Here is a 22,086-nt window from a genome sequence, read left to right on the forward strand (position 1 = left end):
AAATATTCAGTGCTAATACTTTTTGAGGATTTGAATGTGAACTGAGCATAGCTTTCCCTTGTTTGCTTATTCCTTTTCTTGCACTTGGCTACATTTGCCATTACCTTCCTATCTATTAAGAGTATTGCTTCAAGAAAGATCATTGTTTTATTGAACATTTATTCTGTTTAAAATCTGCTTGGGTTCTGCAATCCTTGTGCTGCCTGCTCTGTGTTATACCGTGTTTGTTTTCAACTAGCTTAGTATTGCAATCACACTTTAACATCAATCCATAAAAGAACAATGATAAAAATGATAGAGTATACAACAGCAAATTGGATGTTTGTAACCTTGTGATATTGGTGCATTAAAAATATGTGACCTTCCAAAACTAAAACAAACAAACTAGAGTAAAAGAACAACAAATCAAGAAAGAGTTACATGGCATCTTTCCTCAACTCTTGTTCTATATTATGGCAATGAAGAAAGCAATGTCTCAATTTTTGTGGTCAGGCTATAATTCAGCAAAGCGCAAGGAACAGCCCTCACAAAGCTAGCACCCATTCCGTTATAGAAGCCTCTGACTCCGTACTGCTCATAGATTCCAATGAGACCTTGAAGAGCATGTGCAGGTTTCTGTGAGGTTGAACAGATAGCTAAAATTGTAAAAAAAAAAAAAAAAAACAGCACAGTGACCATTAAAAAAACAAATATTCAGTGCTTAACATTCACAAGAAATTAATTGAAATAGTTTCAAATTAGCCAGAATGAAAAACATTGTAGACATTTACTACGATCAGTAAATAAAAATGCATATAATTATGATTATTTCAGGGTAACCTTTACCTAGAGCTTGCTGCTGTGTTCTGATGACAGCGAGAGGGTAACTGGTGGCCTGTCCTGATGCGAACGCTGCAAAACTGAAGAGGAAGAGTTTGGGGTCGCTGATGTGGGCTGTGTCCTGTCTGGCCCAGTTCATAATTGACTGCCACCAGAGGAGAAAGGTATAAAACGTGAATCTCTACAAGAAGCGACCATTGGTCAACGGCAGGCAACTGTATCTTGATTAAATTTAAGGTGAGAAGAACATAAAGGCTAGGTTTCAGCTTGCCTATTGAGCAGCCACACTGCCTGAAACTTGTATACTTTCTCTATAGCTCCGACTTACCTGATGCACTGCACATTCCACGCCAGCATAGGGTATCATGCAGAGTATGCTGGGTTTGAACCCTCTGTAGAAAGCTGCCACAGACTCATTATGGTAAATCAACTTGGCACATCCCAGTACTCCAATGTAGGTGCCAGCAGGCTGGAGATTAAGTCTTACTTTCAGCACCTGCCATTAGTAGAATTACAAGTCAGTCATAAATCAGCTTACAGTTCACCGAAAAACAACTAAAATGTAAGTCCATACAACTTGTGCAATATATTCCAAGTCTTCTGAAGCCCTATTATGTCTTTGTATTAGGAACAGAGCAAATTTAAGCTGTTATTCACTAAAAATCTTTCCCTCCACTGTAGCTTTCAAATCTCATTCACACATGCACATACTGTATGCAAACTTGGCACATTATTGGCAAAACTACGTGTCTGCCATGCAACCAATTGGGATGCAATCGGGATGCACCAAGTCTAAACATGGCCAGTTTGAATATTGTAATATATGGGCTACTTCTATGTTGTTTTTAAACCTTTTTTTTACTTGACAACCACTGATCACAATGAGCTTTCAATGAATGGAAAAGGGCAGTCGGTGAGAACATTCTTAAAAAATATATATTGATGAAAGAATTTGCCCTTCGGATGAACTATTGTTGTAATAGAATTTGAAGTATACAAAAGCGTTGCAAGACACAACAGGAACATAAACAGGACTCGCATAAACTGCAAGGAAGGTATACAGAACATTTTAGCCTAGTACTTCTTAGGCCAGGTCCAAACTAGTCCATTTAAAACTTTCGTTTTCCTTTACCTGAGTCATCACTTTCCAAGTTATTCTGTAATGGAGACCGTTTTCAAAATGCTCACATTTTTTGTGGAGGACAACGCCATTCTAGTGTGGATGAAAGGTGTAAATGTAGTGAAATTAAGAGGTTTTCAAACTAAAATGTATTGGTGTGGATGTGGCCTAAGAAAAAAGTTGAATACTTTGGCGACTTCATTTGGTTATTTGTAAAAATAACATTGTTTTACTTGGTTAATGCGTGGCTGTTTGTGATGGTTGTTTGGTCCTTTTGCAAGACAACACAATTGAAAGACAACACCTAACAGTAAGGAACTCCAACCTGTTGCATCTCTCTGATACCTCTAAGGGGTAGAACACAGCATGTGCTACAGCCCCTGACACACAGCCCAGTCCAAACCTTTGATGCACCGACAGACTGTCCCTCTCGCCAAGAGTATACATCCTCATCTGTAAGAAGAAACAAACAAAGGATGTTTGGACATCGTGCATATAGAGTATGAGCATAAGCGTGTGCATGTTTCTGTGCTCACCTGTGCATAGATGAAGCACTGAAGCACTGATTGTGGTGTTCCTTTAAGGACATTTACAGCATTTCCTTGCCACATTGATCTAAAACCTCCAGTCTGTAGCTCTCTGAATCCCAGAGACACAGCACTGGATCCAAAAACCTATCATTGTGTGGATACAGTATTTTATTCATAAATAAAATCATGTACATTGTGCATACTCTAAAACCAGACACGGAAATACAAATTATTTTCCAACTAAAACCTAGCTTCAACCTACTGTAGCTAAAACAGGCCTTCAAAGTGAATTTCACAGCAAGTGTGGGAAACTACCTGAAGTCGGGTCTTTAACTGGTCAATTGGTGCGGTCACAGTTCTAGATACTGCATCTGACAAGCCTGCAGCCAATATAAAATTCCCCCAGACAGATAGGTCAGTCTCCTCCTGGGTTAGCTCAATAGGCACAGGGCGACTCTCACCTACATCAAATACCTATAAGAACACCACCAAATTCATTCATAAACTAAACCCCTAAAATGGGATAAGGGATAGTTCACTCAAAAATGAAAATTCTCTCATCACTTACCCACCCTCATGCCATCCCATATATGTATGACTTTCTTCTGCTGAACACAAACAAAGGTTTATAGAAAAATACCTCAGATCTGTAGGTCCATACAATGCAAGTGAATGTGACCAGAACTTTGAAGGTCCAAAAAGCACATAATACTAATACAACTCCAGTGCTTAAATCTATATTATCAAAAGTGATATGATAGGTGAGGGTGAGAAACAGATCAACATTTACATCATGTTTTACAATCAATCTCCACATTCACTTGCACATTCTTCTTCTTTTGTTTTTAACGATTTACATTCTTCGTGCATATAGCCGCCTAATCAGCAGGGAGGGAAATTTATAGTAAAAAAGGGACTTAAATATTGGTCTGTTTCTCACTCATACCTATCATATCGCTTCTGAAGATATGGATTTAACCACTGTCCCATTACTTTTATGTTGCCTTTATGTGTTTTTTGGACCTTCACATTTCTGGCCACCATTTACTTGCATTGTATGGACCTACAGAGCTGAGATATTTTTCTAAAATTCTTTGTTTGTGTTCTGCAGAAAGTCATACACACCTGGAATGGCATGAGGTTGAGTAAATTATGTGAGAATTTTAATATTTCGGTAAACTATCCCTTTAAAAGACTTTCTAAATAGTTACCCTATAGATATCTGAAATTAACATTGCCATTAATGAATACCAACATAAAAAAATTGCATTTTACTGGTTGTATTTCAATTGTTGATATCAGGAATGTACATCTGCACTAGTAAAAATGTAATTATTGTTATAAAAGAATCATGTTTTGTTACTAGTTGAAATTCTATGTATTATATCAAGAATTAATGTTTACTAGTGCACATATACAAAATTAGCATTTTCACTAGTAGTATTTATTTTGCTGATATCAAGAATAGCATTTTATCAAGTTTAAGATATCGCTTTGGATAAATGTGTCTGCCAAATTAATAAATGTAAATGTAAATAAATGTCAACAATTCATATCCCGCACATGATTAAATCTGGCTTTTAATCAGAGAACAACTGCTATGTGCAAAACATTGAACTAAAGTATGCTTTCAAAGTGGTTTAAGAGAGAAACGAGTATTTGAATCTTTACCAGGTTATGTTTCCAGGAAGATACCAGCTCTCCAATGTTATCTGCTGGGTTAATGATAACATGCTGAAGAAATTCCTCCCAGTCTACTGTCATAGAATTGTCTCTATCCATTCTAATAAACAAACATAATCATAGGACAACTTTATTCACAAACATCAAATGCTACATAAACAATGTGAAAATGCAAATGCCACAATAAAAATACTGTTCAAATCAAGGGGACCCAGAATTCTTTAGTTGGCCTGATTTGATCAACATTTTCTTTATCAGCAGAACAAAGATATGGATTCTATGGGATGATCTTGCGTGATCTTATCAAGTCTTACATTTGAATGATCCTCCTTGCGTTGGGTTTTGATAAAACCACACCTAATTCTTTAAATAGAGTCATGATATCCTCCAGGTCAATTGTTCCTAATCAGAGAAGAGATGGCACTTTGTTTGTGAGCTCAGATCACCTTTAACAACATTCAACAGTGACCAGTTATAAGACTATAAATAGGAGGATTTGTCACAGACAACTTACCACATTTCTTTCTGTCAAGGGCATGGAAGTCTATTTTCCAATGCTTCTCTCTGTCTGTCATGTAAATGAGGAATTCCTCATAGCTTAGAAGTCCATCCTCATTTTGGTCATATTTGGACATGATGGCCTGAATGAAGGAAGTATCTTTGATGCAGATAATGTAAACCAACTTGCATAAAAGTACAATTTCTCATAATTGTGCAACTGTATTTAAATCAGCAATTAATTGCACAAAAAAGATCTTACTTGCGCCTTTTCACAAACTGGTACCACACCTATTCTTCGCATTTCACTATGCAGTTCTTCAACTGATATGAATCCGTCTTCATCCTTGTCGAGTTTATCAAACAAGCCGCGAAAATGATCCATGATTAAATAGCTATACAAATAAAAGTTAAAGACACGTGTTTCAAGTATTATATTGTTATGGTAAATTATTATATATTGACCTTATCTCGATAACGCTGAGTCATGAGTCTCCTCGTAGGTTCTGCACAGGATGGAGTTCTTTGTGGTGGTCCAGTGCAGTGCAGTGTCATCCCGTCACTGGGGAAACATGCGTGCTATACCGATGCTAAGCAGCAGATGGCACTGTGATGTTTATTTATTTTATTATTATTTATTTTTAATAATTAATATCAAGAACAATCCGCATACTTACAGAAGTTGATTACAGTAAAATAGAAAAATAACAATGCAACAAAATAAAAATTAATAAATGAAAACAAACAACAGCCAGAGGGAAACAATTCTAAGAGGTTATAAATCAACAATATTTCTTGACATTTTTGTGAGTTTTTGTTGTTAATGGCTAATAAAGATGCAACATTTGAATTTATATCAACCAGAGATGAGCACCTTCTTGCCCAAGAATTTACACTTATAATTGAAAATTGTTTCTAAAAATAAATAAACATGTTGACAATTTATTGAATCTGTGCATTTTGAGTCTATTTACTAACACAACAGATTTCTAGATGTAAACCTGTGCCTGACCACACTTATATTTGCCATTTTATGCTAATATTATATCCAATATCTAATATTTTGAAAAGAACAAAGGTTTCGGAAGGCTGCCACCAGTAATATTATAAGATCTGGAAATAAATCAGCAGCAGTTTATTTCTACTTGTTTGCATTTCAGTCTTGTAAATATCTTGTAAATTTAAAAGTCAATTTATTTAGCCCAAAAAAAAATATATATATATATATATATATATATATATATATATATATATATATATATATATATATATATATATATATATATATATATATATATATATATAAAATGTCACTGTCAGTATCTGTCAACAGCTCCAGTGCCTGTCACTTTCCCACACCAGCCCAAATGCCTACCATTGTCTGTCTCACTAGCCCTAGTACCTGTCAGTGTCTGTGTTCAGCCACAATGCCTGCCAGAGTTTCTAACCTACCCAATGCCTGCCAGAAGCTGTCGTTAGCTCCACTGAGTGCAAGTGTGCCTCACCAGCCCCAGTGCTTGCAAGTGTTTGTATTCAGCCCCAGTATCTGCCATTATCTTTCACCAGCCTCATTGCTATCTGGTGTCTATTATTGGCTACAATGCCTGTCAGTGTCTGACACCAGTCCCTGTCCCTGCCAGTGTCTCACCGGCCCCAATGTATGCCAGTACCTGTCAATAGTCGAATTCCTGCCTCTCACCAGCCTGAGTACCTTTCATGATTATGTTCAGCCGCAGTACCTGCCAGTGTCTCTCACCGGCCCAGGATGTATCATCTGCTATAGTGCCTGCCACAATCCCTCACCAGCCCCAGTGCCTACCAGTGTGTATCATCAGGATCAATAACTGCCAGTGTCCCTTGCCAGCCCAAGTGGCTGTTAGCATCTGTCTTCAGCCACATTCCTGCCAGTCTTTCTCACCAACCCCCGGGCCTACCAGTGTCTCTTCTCAGACCCATTGACTGCCAGTGTCACTTACCATGTTATGTGTAGTGTTTCCTTCAGATCCTTTCATCAATAAATTCCAATTTGAAGAAAGTGTCCATTGATACACAACAAGACCACTAATATACAAAAAGGGCAATATGGTTGAATAGGTTATAAGCTCAGTGTTAAAAAAATGTTTTGTGAACAGTCACAAGGTGAGGGTGAGCCATTTAATAAATTACATTGTGATATACAGATCTACACTTGTCTCCAACAATCTCCAACAAATAATTCCAAGCAATTGTTTTCATACTGACACATGAAGCCTCCTCCTGAGGACAAGCTGCGACTGCTGATTGTATGAGTGTCCAACATCCCACACTACTTGCACTTTCTACACTACAAAACGGCATAGAATAGAACAGAAGTATGGGATTTGGCATGCAGCTTTAATTTCCTTGGATAATCCAATTAAAAATAACAGGAACTGGAACTGTCAAGCTTCAAAAAAGATGCCAGTCATGTGATTTATGTTATTTGATGCAAATTTAAGTTATTATTCACTTATAACCTCATCATAATCTGATGTTTACCTCTGCGACGGGATCATTGGGTCAGCTGAACTTGAGAAATAGATCAATCTGATTTGTGATCGCAATCGTGAGTGCGTGTTTGGAACAACATAAGGGTCAGTAAATGACAGGATATTAATTTTTGGATAAATTATTCCATATTTAGACAAGATGTATTCTGTTACTCCCCAACCCCATTTCATATAGTTTCCTTGGATATTACACTGCATGGGTTTATTTTAAGATAAAGACTGGCTTACTGTACATTATCCCGCTTATAAAGAATAAAATAGACATGCAATGTCGATTTGTAAGAATGATGTGATTGTGTGAGAAGAAAGAGACTGCAGAGTTTCCAGAAACACTGAATTAAACTTCTGCTCCAAGTCAGGGTTCTGATGAACCTGTTGGTGTTTTTTTTTGCATAAATCACCATCTGGCTGCTCAAAATTCCATTTATTACAAGACTGCCTGCCAAAGAAGTAAATAAATGGATATATGGAAATATTAAGAGTGCATATTAGATGTAGGAGACTTGCAATACCCAGATGACCAGTGAAATATCCCTTTATCCTTGGATGTGCAGTCATTATTCAGAAATATCAGACCACTGGATGACCAATCAGAATTGAGTATTCATGATATAAAGAGAGCCATGAAATAAAATATGTTCAGTGCTGTAACTTGGATCTTATGGGCCACAGTGCAAAGAACCTGTCGGCCCACTCCTTGGGGAGCATGTGTCATTTATCGTCACCCGTCGGGTCCGCAGTCATTTTTATGGTTCCTTTTGGTCACCTGTTGTGGGTCCCTCTCACCCCAGGCCCTAGGGCGACTGCCAAGGCTGCCCTCCCTTTAGTTATTCCCCTGAATGTATTTTGTTGTGCCTAAATGAATAACAATTTGTTACTACCATATCTTTATCATATAGCACAACATTCATAGTTTTGAATCGATAATGTGAAATAACTTGTGCTGGCTATGTTAGTATGGGAATTTAAATGTACTTTATTTTAAGTACATTTTTAAAAACTACCATAACATAGTGAAATATTTACAATTGAAATATTCCTTGCAAAAAACTAATTTGGTTAAAATACACAGCTTCTTTTGAATGGAGACAGATGCTATTTGCCCTCAGAATGTTGTAGTTATGGCATCTTTCGGCAGGGGTCATGCTACTAGGTCATGCTAATAAACCAAATCTTAATCCCTTGGCATGTGCCCCTCATGGGCCAGCCAAGTCAGAGGTCTGGACACGTCACTTGTTTTGTACAATGGTGCAACGCTACTCCATCCTGACTGTAGGAAAACCTGCTAGCTGTACCAATGCTAACCAGCAGATGGCTGTGATGTTTATTATTGGGTCTGATATGACGCAGTGCAGATCACAGTACTAGAACAATAATATTCACACGCCACAAAATCTATTGCTACACTAGACTTTAATATATTATAAAAGATTACTTTAAATATGCAAAGCAAGTCTGGTCAGGAGGAAAGGTTGGGATGGAGAGGAAACTGGATCTTTTGCTGGCAAGCTGCCACCAGCCAGGGTAACATTGAACTACTAAACTTAGAATGAGTACTGCCTTTTAATATCTGACATTTTCCGACTATTTTTAGAAAATGACGTCCTATGGCCTGTGGTAACTTTGATTACTGTGCTCTGATGAAGACAGATACAACACAATTTGACTATGGCTTAAAGGGCAGCTTAAGATTTTGTCCCTGTAATAAGTGCACTGTTGTCACGAACCCCGCTCCCTCGCTCCGCCCCCTCGAGCTTCCACGCTCGTTCCGCCCCCTCGAGCTCCTACGCTCGTTCCGCCCCCTCGAGCTCCTACGCTCGTTCCGCCCCCTCGAGCTTGCATGCTCTTTTTGCTCGCTCGTGCCCTCACGCCCACTTTGCTCCTACTCGCTCACATGCTCGTAGGCAATCTCCCTTCCTCGAGTTTCTCACGCGTTTCCAATCCCCCAGAACATTATGACCACCTGCACTCGCGTCATCTGCACTCCTGCACATTAGTTTCACCTGCACTCGTCTCATCACCTGTCATGGTTTACACCTGCACTCGCCCCTATATATATCACTACCCTTTCGTCTCACGGTTGTTGGTTATTGTATTTAGTTTCCCGTGTCTTTGCCCCCGCTAGTCTCGTCTAGTTTTGATCTCTTGAACTCCTCTTGTCCTCCTCTTAGCTTGCCAGCTCCCCTTGTTCCCCTGTCTTCGATCCCGTCTAGTTGTGCTTGTTTCCCGGCTCGACCTCCGCTCTCGTTCACCACTCTCTCCCGGATTTGCCCCTTTACTCTACGTTGATTCCCCGGCCTTTTGACCCCCACGCTCCCCTTGACTACTCTTAACTGGTTTTGCCCTTGTTTTGTACTGTTGCCTGCTTTTATTGTAATAAAGCAGTTTTTTCTCCAACATTGTGACTGTCTCTACTTGTATTCGCTACAGAATAACCAACCCCACCGAAGACAGTCACAATGCATCACGCGGAGAATTCACGCAGCTCACTAGAGCGGAGGTTTTCAGCGCACTCTGCCCCAGGATCTACCGGTGGGAGTCATGATCGCACGCTCACAGCCCAGGGCCTGCAGATACGTGCGATTTTTGATTTTTGTCACCCTGCGTCACCTGTGTCTGCCCCTGAGCCCGTTTATGCTTCCCATGCATATTTGAGCGCCGTGAACTCTCCACCCCCGGAGAGGTTTTTTTGGCTCTTCGGACGCTGACCAAGGGGTTTTTATGCGAGGCAGTGGTTGTGTAACTCATAACCCTGCCCTCGACATTAAGGAGCCAACGGCCCGACTCTTGGGGTTGCGTCAGGGGAGTCAACCTTTGGAGGTTTTTGTTATGGATTTTTGTGCCCTGGCGTACCAGGTGAATTTTGATGAGGTGGCTCTGAAAGACATTTTTCAATGTGGACTGAATGAGCCAACCTCATCATTCATGCCAGGTGGTCGCTGCTCTCTCAACCTGGCTCAGTTTATTGACCTCGCCCTACTGTACGCTGGTTCCTCGTTTACTGTGGGGGAGGCAGAAACTGAACCAGCGTTCCATACCACGGCCCCCGTCTTGAAGCCTACCACGGCCCCCGTCTTGAAGCCTACCACGGCCCCCGTCTTGAATCCTTACACGGCCCCCGTCCCAAAGCCTGTCACGGCCCTAGTCCCGAAGCCTGTCACGGCCCTCGTCCCGAAGCCTGACACGGCCCTAGTCCCGAAGCCTGACACGGCCCTCATCCCGAAGCCTGACACGGCCCTAGCCCCGAAGCCTTACACGGCCCTAGCCCCGAAGCCTGACACGGCCCCAGTCCCGAGGCCTGTCACGGCCCCAGTCCCGAAGCCTGTCACGGCCCTAGTCCCGAAGCCTGTCACAGCCCTAATCCTGAAGCCTGACACGGCCCCAGTCCCGAGGCCTGTCACGGCCCCAGTCCCGAAGCCTGACACGGCCCTAGCCCCGAAGCCTGACACGGCCCCAGTCCCGAGGCCTGTCACGGCCCCAGTCCCGAAGCCTGTCACGGCCCCAGTCTCGAAGCCTGGCACGGCCAGCGAGTCAACGCCCATGCCTGCCACGGCCAGAGAGTCAGCGCCCATGCCCGCCACGGCCAACGAGCCAGCGCCCATGTCCACCAAGGCCAACGAGCCAGCGCCCATGCCCGCCATGGCCAACGAGCCAGCGCCCTGCCCGCCACGGTCAGCGAGCCAGCGCCTGTAGCCTCGACCGTCCCCATGGCCACGTCCCCTGTTGGCCGAGGACGCAAGAGAAGGAAGAGGGCCCCTTCTCCCCAGTCTCGTCTTGTGCTCAAGACCGCAGAGGTTCCCTCAGAGTCTTCCACAGCTCTACTGACCTCTGCTCCGCCCCCAGAGTCTTCCATGGCTCTGCCGGGTTCTGCTCCGTCCCCAGAGTCTTCCACGGCTCTGCCGGGTTCTGCTCCGCCCCCAGAGTCTTCCACGGCTCTGCCGGGTTCTGCTCCGCCCCAGAGTCTTCCACGGCTCTGCCGGGTTCTGCTCCGCCCCCAGGGTCTTCCACGGCTCTGCCGGGTTCTGCTCCACCCCCAGGGTCTTCCACGGCTCTGCCGGGTTCTGCTCCGCCCCCAGGGTCTTCTACGGCTCTGCCGGGTTCTGCTCCGCCCCCAGAGTCTTCCACGGCTCTGCCGGGTTCTGCTCCGCCCTCAGAGTCTTCCACGGCTCTGCCAGCCTCTGCTCCGCTCTCAGAGTCTTCCACGGCTCTGCCAGCCTCTGCTCGCCCCTCAGAGCCCTCGCGGCCTCCGCCTCTCGAGTCTCCCAAGGCTCCTCCTCTCAAGCCTCCCAGGGCTCTTCCTCTCAAGCCTCCCAGGGCTCTTCCTCTCGAGCCTCCTAAGGCTCCTCCTCTCGAGCCTCCCAGAGCTCTACCTCCCAAGCCCCCCAGGGTTCTGCCTTTCAAGTCTCTCGAGCCTCCCAGAGCGCCGCCTCTCAGGGCTTCTCCTCCCGAGTCTTTCAAGGCTCCTCCTCCCAAGCCTCCCAGGGCTCCTCTTCTCGAGCCTTCCAAGGCTCCTCCTCCCAAGCCTCCTCCTCCCAAGCCTCCCAGGGCTCCTCCTCTCGAGCCTCTCAGGGCTTCTTCTCTTGAGTCTTTCAGGGCTCCCCGTCCCAAGCCTCTCAGGGCTTCTCCTCTCGAGTCTTTCATGGCTCCACCCCTCTCACTGCTTTGCCTCTCGGGTCTCTCAGGGCTCCTCCCCCTCTCAAGCCTCTCAGGGCTTCCCCTCTCGAGTCTCTCAGGGCTCCTCCTCCCCTCAAGCCTCTCAGGGCTTCTCCTCTCGAGTCTTTCAGGGCTCCACCTCCTTCCAAGCCTCTCAGGGCTTCTCCTCTCGAGTCTTTCAGGGCCCCGTCCCTCGAGTCTCTCAGGGCTCCTCCTCCCCTCCGGCCTCTCGGGGCTTCGTCTCTCAAGTCTTCCAGGGCTCCTCCCCTCCAGAGCCTCTCGGGGCTCCGTCTCTTGAGTCTTTCATGACTCCCCCCCTCGAGCCTCTCGAGCCTTCCAGGGCCCCACCTCTAGAGCCTCTCGAGTCTTCCACGACCTTTTTCCCCGAGCCTCTCACGGCTCTACTCCCAGAGACTCCAGAGCTTCCTAGGGCTCCGCCTCCCGAGCCTCCTACGGCTCCGCCTCTCGAGCCTCCTACGGCTCCGCCTCCTGAGCCTCCTACGGCTCCCCCTCCAGAGCCTCCCACGGCTCCACCTCCCGAGCCCCTCACGGCTCTGCTCCCAAAGACTCCAGAGCTTTCTATGGCTCCGCCTCTCGGGCCTCCTACGGCTCTACCCCCTGAGACTACAGAGCCTGCCAGGTCGTCCCTCGGGGACCTCCCACGGCGCCACCTCCATTGGCTCCACCTCCTGAGCCTTCCAGGCCTTCCCCCCTAAAGCCTCCTTCGGCTCCACCTCCAGAGCCTTTCAGGCCTTCGCCCCTAAAGCCTCCTTTGGCTCCACCTCCAGAGCCTTCCAGGACCCCACCTCCAGAGCCGCCTACAGTGCCGCCTCTGACGGCACCGCCTTTCACGGCTCAGCCCGGACTTCCTGACCCTCTCCCTGTCCTGTGGCCTCTTCCCTGGCCTCCGGACCCTATTCCTGTCCGGTGGTCACCTTCCAGACCCCCGGACCCAGTCCCTGTCCTCCAGTCGCCTTCCAGACCCCCTGACCCTGTCTCTGCCCTACGGCTGCCCCCTAGATCTCCCGACCACCCGCCTGTCCGCTATGTTCCCCCAGACCTTGCCTTGATACTGCCCAATGACCCCATGGACTGTCTCATTTCCCTCTATGCCCCTTGGACTGCCCTCAATTTTGTTTGTGTGTTTTGTGGGTTGTCTGTTCAGGGTTTTTTGTTTGTTGGGTTCGTCCAGCACCACTTCCTCGCAACCGAGCGCGGCCGTCAGGAGCCGTCCGTTTTAGAGGGGGGAGTACTGTCACGAACCCCGCTCCCTCGCTCCGCCCCCTCGAGCTTCCACGCTCGTTCCGCCCCCTCGAGCTCCCACGCTTGTTCCGCCCCCTCGAGCTTGCATGCTCTTTTTGCTCGCTCGAGCCCTCACGCCCACTTTGCTCCTACTCGCTCACATGCTCGTAGGCAATCTCCCTTCCTCGAGTTTCTCACGCGTTTCCAATCCCCCAGAACATTATGACCACCTGCACTCACGTCATCTGCACTCCTGCACATTAGTTTCACCTGCACTCATCTCATCACCTGTCATGGTTTACACCTGCACTCGCCCCTATATATATCACTACCCTTTCGTCTCACGGTTGTTGGTTATTGTATTTAGTTTCCCGTGTCTTTGCCCCCGCTAGTCTCGTCTAGTTTTGATCTCTTGAACTCCTCTTGTCCTCCTCTTAGCTTGCCAGCTCCCCTTGTTCCCCTGTCTTCGATCCCGTCTAGTTGTGCTTGTTTCCTGGCTTCGACCTCCCGCTCTCGTTCACCACTCTCTCCCGGATTTGCCCCTTTACTCTACGTTGATTCCCCGGCCTTTTGACCCCCACGCTCCCCTTGACTACTCTTAACTGGTTTTGCCCTTGTTTTGTACTGTTGCCTGATTTTATTGTAATAAAGCAGTTTTTTCTCCGACATTGTGACTGTCTCTACTTGTATTCGCTACAACTGTAAGTTGCTTTGGATAAAAGTGTCTGCCAAATGCATAAATTTAAATATAAGTTAAATTTACATTTACTCGTCTGGCAGACACTTTTATCCAAAATGACTTACAAAAGAGGAACAATAACATAAGCTATTAATCTTATGGAGACAGTAGTATAAAAAAGGCTGCATTACAAAGTTTCAATTGCATTAGAAAAATACTATCCAAGACAGATTAGAGTGCAACAATTGTGTCAAAATTCACATATTGTATATAAGAGTGTGTACAGCATTTGATGAAATACGTTCTGGCCGTTTGTTCTTTGGCTGTTAAGAAAGTACATTCTTCTTAAGGTATGCAGGTAGGCCCGGACATACTTCATCCGGCTTTGCGGGCCTTGTCCTCTGACCTGATTCCCAACAACTATCTTATTTAGTCTGGTTTTGTTCAAGTACAATTTAACCACCTGGTGTATGCAGGACTTACAGGTGAAGCTGCCCGACTCGCAAGTTCACCACGTTTTTTTAATTCAGTGTTTTGATTCTGATGTAATATTGTTTAAGTTTAAAGAGTGGATTGCACTCTTTATAATCTCAACAGATGTTGCAGGCAATCCAAGAATTTCTCAAATACTGTTTTATGAATACTGATGTTTCGGACATACACATTTTTTGATGTACTGCTTTTGGCATACTATACAGTATGTATATATCATATAGTAAAGTCACAATGGGCAACAACAAGCCTAAAGTCACATAGACGATAGATAGACAGGATATAGATAATGGATGGATGAATTGATGAATGATGAAAGATTAATGGATTGATTGGCAACAGACAGACAATCAGACCGCTACATCTTCACAGACAGGATACATAGACAGACAGACAGACAGACAGACAGACAGACATTTACATTTATACGCTTTCATCCAAAGCGACTTACAGTGCACTTATTACAGGGACAATCCACCCGGAGCAACATGGAGTTAAGTGCCTTGCTCAAGGACACAATGGTTATTCAACATAATGGGAACTGGAACTGTCAAGCTTCAAAAAAGATGCCAGTCATGTGATTTAAGTTGTTTGATGCAAATTTAAGCTATTATTCACTTATAACCTCATCATAATCTGATGTTTACCACTGATCATTGGGTCACCAAACACCATCTACACAGTACACACACACACACACTGAGTTATATGCTACATTTTTATACAAACCCTCCTGGGCTTCAGTGAATTTAGATATTTCTGAAAATGGGAAATGACGTGCCTCATCTCTTACTTTCTAGAAAGCACCCTCGGATTGCAGTGAGCTGCACTGATACAGGGGAGGGAGCGATGGCTATTTAAAGAGAGTAAAATAACACAAGATCTTTAGAGCTGAGTAACCGCCTCTGAACAAACATAGCAGCACCAACCATCTGTATCCCAGTTTAAAGAGGCAGGATTCTGACTGTACCCACTAACAGTGTTTTAATCTCTGACGAGTCCACAGGCAGCGCCGTCAAAACGGTCTTCATTCATTAGAGACAATGGGCAAAGATTATTACAAGATTTTGGGAATTCCGAAAGGGTCATCGGACGACGATATCAAAAAGGCGTACAGAAAACAGGCTCTGAAATGGCATCCTGACAAAAACAAGGCGGCCAATGCGGAGGAGAAATTCAAGGAGGTCGCGGAGGCTTATGAAGTTCTTAGTGATCCAAAGAAAAGAGAAATATATGACCAATACGGCGAAGAAGGTATGGTTCCTACTTTATAATGTTCGTAATAATACTGAAACATATTTCATCTTTAATCCTTTTTTTCGTTATGTCGAATCACAAAATATAACAGACAAATGATGTGATGAACATGAGACTGCACAGTTAATACGGAGTCTGGGTTTTGTTGTGCATTTGCAGTGCTCATATTGTCTTAAATCGAAAACAAAGCATCGTGTAATGTCCTTATTTTATCGAGCAGTATGTCGGAATTGGTTGGGCAACGATGTTACCGCTGCTGTTTTATAGCGTTATGTTTTGACTAATATCTCATATATGATGTGAGTGTTTATATTGGGGTACTGGGTTGCATACAGTAATTCAAGCGTACACCGCGAGGCCTGGGGCCTAAATTTTACTTTGTGTCCCCCCCGCAGAAATAAAACAGTTTTTTTGTTTCTTAAATCTGTTTATTATTAGGGCTTAAAGGAGGTGGAGGTGCGACGGACGGGCCAGGTGGCAACTTCACCTACACCTTCCATGGAGATCCTCATGCGACGTTTGCCACGTTTTTCGGGGGCGCCAATCCTTTCGAGATATTTTTCGGCAGAAAAGTTAATGGACGAGATGACGATGGCATGGAGGTGGACGGAAGTGACCCCTTTGGTTCTTTTACTAGTTTTAACGTCAGTGGATTTCCACGCGAGCGGCACATTGGTCAGGGCGGCCCGCCGCGCAGAAAACAAGACCCCGCGATCCACCACGAGCTCCGGGTGACTTTGGAGGAGGTTTTTCATGGGTGCACCAAGCGCATGAAGATCTCACGCAAGCGCTTGAATCCAGATGGTCGGACAATGAGAACCGAGGACAAAATCCTTACTATTGAGATCAAGCGTGGCTGGAAAGAAGGAACCAAAATCACGTTCCCACGCGAAGGCGACGAATCGCCCAGCACGATTCCCGCTGATATTGTGTTTGTCATCAAGGACAAGCCTCACGCCCACTTTAAACGAGAGGGCTCTGATATCGTGTACCCGGTTCGGGTCAGTTTGCGCCAGGTGAGATCCACTTAGATGAGTGCTCATACATATTTCCATCTCTTTGATAGCATCCCCATTCAGGTGCACATGGTTATCCATCCATATATAGTCTGCCTGTCTGTGAATAGTAGCTCTCTGTCGGTCCATCCATCCTGTCTCTCTGTCGCCCATTAATTCATCCTTCCATCTGTAGTCTGTCTGTCTTTGAAGATGTAGCTCTCTGTCTGTCTGTCTGTCTGTCTGTCGATCTATCTATCTATCTATCTATCTATCTATCTATCTATCTATCTATCTATCTATCCTGTCTGTCTCTCTGTCTATCTATCATCTATCTATCCTGTCTGTCTGTCTGTCTGTCTGTCTATCATCTATCTATCATCTATCTATCCTGTCTGTCTGTCTATCATCTATCTATCTATCTGTCTATCCTGTCTGTCTATCTATCTATCTATCCTGTCTGTCTGTCTCTCTGTCTATCTATCATCTATCTATCCTGTCTGTCTGTCTATCATCTATCTATCCTGTCTGTCTGTCTCTCTGTCTATCTATCATCTGTCTATCTATCCTGTCTGTCTATCTATCTATCTATCATCTATCTATCATCATCTATCTATCCTGTCTGTCTATCTATCTATCCTGTCTGTCTGTCTCTCTGTCTATCTATCATCTATCTATCTATCTATCCTGTCTGTCTGTCTATCATCTATCTATGTATCCTGTCTGTCTGTCTATCATCTATCTATCTATCTATCTATCTATCTATCTATCTATCTATCTATCTATCCTGTCTGTCTATCTGTCCTGTCTGTCTATCTATCCTGTCTGTCTGTCTATCATCTATCTATCCATCTATCTATCCTGTCTGTCTGTCTCTCTGTCTATCTATCCTGTCTGTCTGTCTATCATATATCTATCTATCTATCTATTTATCTATCTATCTATCCTGTCTGTCTATCTGTCCTGTCTGTCTATCTATCCTGTCTGTCTGTCTATCATCTATCTATCTATCCATCTATCTATCCTGTCTGTCTGTCTCTCTGTCTATCTATCCTGTCTGTCTTTCTATCATCTATCTATCTATCTATCTATCCTGTCTGTCTATCTATCTATCCTGTCTGTCTGTCTATCATCTATCTATCCTGTCTGTCTATCTATCTGTCTATAGTGTCTGTCTGTCTATCCTGTCTGTCTGTCTGTATGTCTATTGCCCATCAATCCATTAATCCATCCATCCATCCAATATATTTTAAAATCTATCAGTTTAATCTATCTAATTTTAAAAAGAGAACAGATACCCCTTATAAGTAGTTTTGTTTTAATTATTTGACTGAGGTCTTGTCTCTTATGTAATATGGAGTTTGTACAGGAAGGAACATGAGCAGGATCAGCTGTTGTGAGATGCCAGAAAAGGAGCTTGCCTACTTAAACTGTTACAGGGCCAGATGTACTTATATGGCAGAATCACTGATAGACAGTCTTCTGTCTGTAAATCCCACTACATAATGTCTATCCAATCCAGCTACTTAAAAGTGTTGTTAGGCATAAAATGGTAAAATTGTAAAGAATTAAAAAAAATATGTTTGTGACTAGGGCTTGATATAGTTAAAAAAAATTACATATTGACTTCGATACCGGTTCCTGAACGATACTTTTTTCGATACCAATTTTATGAAATCCGTTTAAACAAGATTACAATTATTACATCAAAAAACAATTTTTTTCAGTTTGTAGACTTTTTTTACAGACTCAAAGATTCATCTCCTGAGCCTTCTGGTCTCCTCATGCCAGGGTCGACAGGGGCAGAGGCTATAACATCAATGTGAAGAGGGAAAAAAACAAACAAGAGAGCTAAACTGTTAATTCAGCCAACCCTAAGGATAAGTACGGTTTAACAAGATAACTAGTTTAATGTACGTTAAACTTGATCAGTTACGGTCAACCTTAAAGCATTTTTAGCATCGATTTAGCTAGCTATCTATAGCCATACATCCAAACAATATCTAACGTTATGCAGGTCCCAGTTTATAGGACTATGTCACCGTGCGCAGGAATGTTAATTTAACAAGTACACAAGCATGTACCACTACAAGTTAGCTGATTTTGTTTGTTGGTTTGTTTGCTAAACGTTAACCTACCCATCGGTGTCCCAGTCATAGCGCCGCTTCATTCGTCAGTAGTTTTGGAGGAGGACTCGTGTGGTGGGGATGTTGAACGGAGCTCTGTATCAGGACGCTGAGAGGATGACTTCACCGGCTCAGTCTTCTTGCAGTCGAAGACGGAGCAACTTTCTGCTCTTTAAGTTTATTCCGTGCACTGTAAAGTGCTTCATCAGATTTGTCATGTTGTTGGTCTTGGCATCAATTATCTTGTCGCAAATATTGCATCACGAGCTGTTGGCATCGAGCCTGGTGACATGTAGCCACACTCTTGATCTTTTCCACATTTTTTACATCTATGAGGGTTGGGACGCATAAACACTACAGCCTCACATGTGAGCCGCGTCTCTGGGCGTAACGGGCGTAAACTAGTGTTTTTCCTTGATGCCTAAACACAGCCAATCACCTGCACTTTTAGATTTGGGCACATCTAGCATGCTACATGCTTATCACTGACGTTGATGAGATTAACCCCTGTGGTATCGAAATTTGGTACCGAACGACAATACATTTTTGATACTCGATTGTTTAGAGGCAATTCGGTCAGTACCTAAAATGTATCGAACTCAATACCCAGCCCTATTTGTGACAAACAGAACAAGTCAGATACATTTCTGTTTTGCAGACAGTATCTGCAGTATAATTAATCTTTTACAATTTTTATTTTCTCCCTGTCTGGATGCTTGCCATTTAACATGATTGGTGCATGTATAAATAACGTGAAACATTGAAGTATGGTATCAACTGAAAAGCAGCTCCCATTACATTACTATAAAGGTTAGATTTACATAATTCATATTCAAACAATATACGTCATACGAAATCGAAGAACTAATGGGTGTGATGACATTTAGAACAAAATCTGGCCAAAAATAAGGTGAGTTCATTCTGGTGGTTCGTAACAGCTCGCCAGTGCAAGCTTTAAGAAAACTTCTTACCGTCTGCTAAACACCTTCGTACTGACATTGGTCCATGTCATCTGGTGTGACCTGAATCCACCAGCCTTAAAGCCAACAGCTAATTCCCATTCAGTCAGTTAACATCAGTCAACATGAACACACGGGCCTGTAGTTATTAGCGAGCTGGGGCAAGCTTACCTACATCTGTATGATCGTTCGCTTAGAGACATTATCCAAGACCATGTCATGCAATTGTTTTGTTTTTGTTTGTTTAATTAGTTAAAAGAGGAATTTAATCTACTCAAATACTCTGAAGTGCCCATTCACTCATGTGCCATCTGCAGCGAAAGCCATTCACACATCTGCCCAAAGTAAGATATGCCTCTATAATCATCATTCTTTTGTCTTTATTCTGAACATTAACACTCTTTTATACACCAGTCTTTGCAGTAGTATCAGTGTCATCATAAATTACGGAGTGTAATCGGCACATATTATGACCGTGTATAGCATGTTAGCACATTAGCGTCATGAATTCAGAATGTAAAAAAGACAAATAAGATGTTATCTACTGTATATGTTACTTTAAATCATCATCGATTGGTTAAAATAGTTTTTTTTTTTTACTGATCTTGTGTGAATTCTTCTCATAGAATGAGGCATAAAGTCATTGATAACACATTTTTAAGGTTTTACAAGTAGCGTCCTCATACTTAAATCTACTTCTAAACACCTCCCTCAGTGGTGTGGCGGATGTCTGAATGTTCGCAAGCAGTATACCATTGCTCAGCTGTTTAGAACTTCTTAGAGTTTTTTGTGTGATTTACAGTTGGGAATATTAGTTATCTGATTAACAATTTTTTTAATGTATTTTTTATCATAGTCATTGTGTGGCTGCTCTGTCACCGTGTCAACAATAGATGGTAAAACATGCAATATGAAGATAACCGATGTCATCAAACCAGGCATGAGGAAGATAATTGCTGGACAAGGATTGCCCTTCCCAAAGAACTCAGAACAAAGAGGGGACCTCATTGTAGAGTTTGATGTGCACTTTCCTGACAGTCTGCCATCCAATGCCAAGGATGTCCTGAAACGGCACTTACCAACCTCATAAACTGAGGTTGGATAGACTGTAGTGACATTTCTATATGAACAATTTGGTCCTCTTTTTAGGTGGACGATGATGACAAATCCGTTTTTAGAATGTGCAATTTCTATTTTTATCTAATTGTTTATTCTGTATAGTCTACATGCTGTATGTCTAATACATCTACTGTACGTATATACACTCTCTGAGCACTTCATTAGGAACATTAAGACTGTAATAAAGTGCCTGATGAGGTCTTCTGCTTTTGTAGCCCATCCGTCTCAAGGTTCAACGTGTTGTGCATTCAGAGATGCTATTCTGCTCACTACAATTGTACAGAGTGGTTATCTAAGTTACCGTAGCCTTTCTGTCAGCTCGAACTAGTCTGACCATTCTCCGTTGACCTCTCTCATCAACAAGGTGTTTCCTTCCGCAGAACTGCCACTTACTGGATGTTTTTTTGGCACCATTCGGAGTAAACTCTAGAGACTGTTGTGCATAAAAATCCCAGATCATCAACAGTTACAGAAATACTCAAACCAGCCCGTCTGACACCAACAATCATGCCACAGTTGAAATCACTAAGATACATTTTTTTCCCCATTCTGTTGGTTGATGTGATCATTAAATGAAGCTCCTGACCCATTTCTGACTGATTTTATGCATTGCACTGCTGCCACACAATTGGCTGATTAGATAATCGCATGAATAAGTAGGTGTACAAGTGTAAATAAAAGTAAATAAAGTGCTCATTGAGTGTGTGTATATATATATATATTAATTACATTGCATGCCTATGTACAGTATGTCAGTGACAGTGCAAGCTTAAAGTGCAATCTATGTCAATCTATTGGCTTTTGTTCCCCCTTCAATTCAATTGTGCAGTATTATCTTAAAACATTTTATTGCAACTTTATACCGTATCAGTATTACACAGAGTAAATTTTAAAGATGTTTTTGTTTGCCTTTTTCTGTGTTTTACATTTCTTAGTACTGTTACAGGTCATGTACTGTTAGTCAGTTCAAGTTACACGGTGACTTGCTAAATGCAATGAAGGACAATGGATGGTATTCATGGTAGGTATTCTAAACATTTAGCTATACTCAAATGCCTTTTTCAGGTCTGATATGTCAGATCCAAGTGCGAGCAATTTTGTCTTTGACAGAGACCAAAATATTTAATTGAAGTGGTTACTTGTGCTCTGGGTTCACATATACCACATGTATTCATGGAAAATCATGGAAAGTTGTAGTCTTTGAATAATCATAATTATTTGAACTTACATTACAAGTCTTTTTGCCAATTTTCTTCTCCTAGTGTTTTGTGTTTGGAAGGCAGTTTCTGGAAAAATTATTATGATACAATTAATAAAAATCATACAAGGTACACAACCCTTGACTTACTCAAGATTTAACCCTTAGATGCATGTGAATTTCACTGA

The 22,086-nt window shown here is 43.0% G+C and overlaps 2 protein-coding genes across 2 annotated transcripts; one reads left to right on the forward strand and one right to left on the reverse strand.

The window, feature by feature from the left end:
• Positions 1-148: 148 nt before the first annotated feature.
• slc25a24l (solute carrier family 25 member 24, like) lies at positions 149-5,080 on the reverse strand. The gene is made up of 10 exons (XM_052134380.1): positions 4,913-5,080; positions 4,667-4,793; positions 4,467-4,554; positions 4,141-4,252; positions 2,785-2,943; positions 2,476-2,613; positions 2,285-2,392; positions 1,148-1,315; positions 826-964; positions 149-635 (listed from the first exon to the last, which is right to left on the reverse strand). The coding sequence occupies exons 1-10, from the start codon at positions 5,033-5,035 to the stop codon at positions 451-453; spliced, it is 1,347 nt and encodes a 448-aa protein (XP_051990340.1). The 5' UTR covers positions 5,036-5,080; the 3' UTR covers positions 149-450.
• A 10,021-nt stretch (positions 5,081-15,101) lies between these two features.
• Positions 15,102-22,025, forward strand: dnajb4 (DnaJ heat shock protein family (Hsp40) member B4). Its single transcript, XM_052134367.1, has 3 exons — positions 15,102-15,498; positions 15,940-16,517; positions 20,438-22,025. Exons 1-3 carry the CDS (start codon positions 15,288-15,290, stop codon positions 20,669-20,671), a joined length of 1,023 nt encoding a protein of 340 aa, XP_051990327.1. The 5' UTR covers positions 15,102-15,287; the 3' UTR covers positions 20,672-22,025.
• Positions 22,026-22,086: the final 61 nt, after the last annotated feature.

This window comes from Xyrauchen texanus, chromosome 9 (assembly GCF_025860055.1).
Source record: "Xyrauchen texanus isolate HMW12.3.18 chromosome 9, RBS_HiC_50CHRs, whole genome shotgun sequence".
NCBI lineage: Eukaryota > Metazoa > Chordata > Actinopteri > Cypriniformes > Catostomidae > Xyrauchen > Xyrauchen texanus.

Excerpts from the sequence above, each read along its gene's own strand:
- dnajb4 (XM_052134367.1), top strand. The coding sequence starts at position 15,288 with ATGGGCAAAGATTATTACAAGATTTTGGGAATTCCGAAAGGGTCATCG. Across the intron at positions 15,499-15,939 it reads TGACCAATACGGCGAAGAAG|GGCTTAAAGGAGGTGGAGGT; the intron begins GTATGGTTCCTA and ends GTTTATTATTAG. Across the intron at positions 16,518-20,437 it reads TTCGGGTCAGTTTGCGCCAG|TCATTGTGTGGCTGCTCTGT; the intron begins GTGAGATCCACT and ends TTTTTATCATAG.
- slc25a24l (XM_052134380.1), bottom strand. The coding sequence starts at position 5,035 with ATGGATCATTTTCGCGGCTTGTTTGATAAACTCGACAAGGATGAAGAC. Across the intron at positions 2,944-4,140 it reads CTTCCTGGAAACATAACCTG|GTATTTGATGTAGGTGAGAG; the intron begins GTAAAGATTCAA and ends GTGTTCTTATAG. Across the intron at positions 2,614-2,784 it reads AGTTAAAGACCCGACTTCAG|GTTTTTGGATCCAGTGCTGT; the intron begins GTAGTTTCCCAC and ends ACACAATGATAG.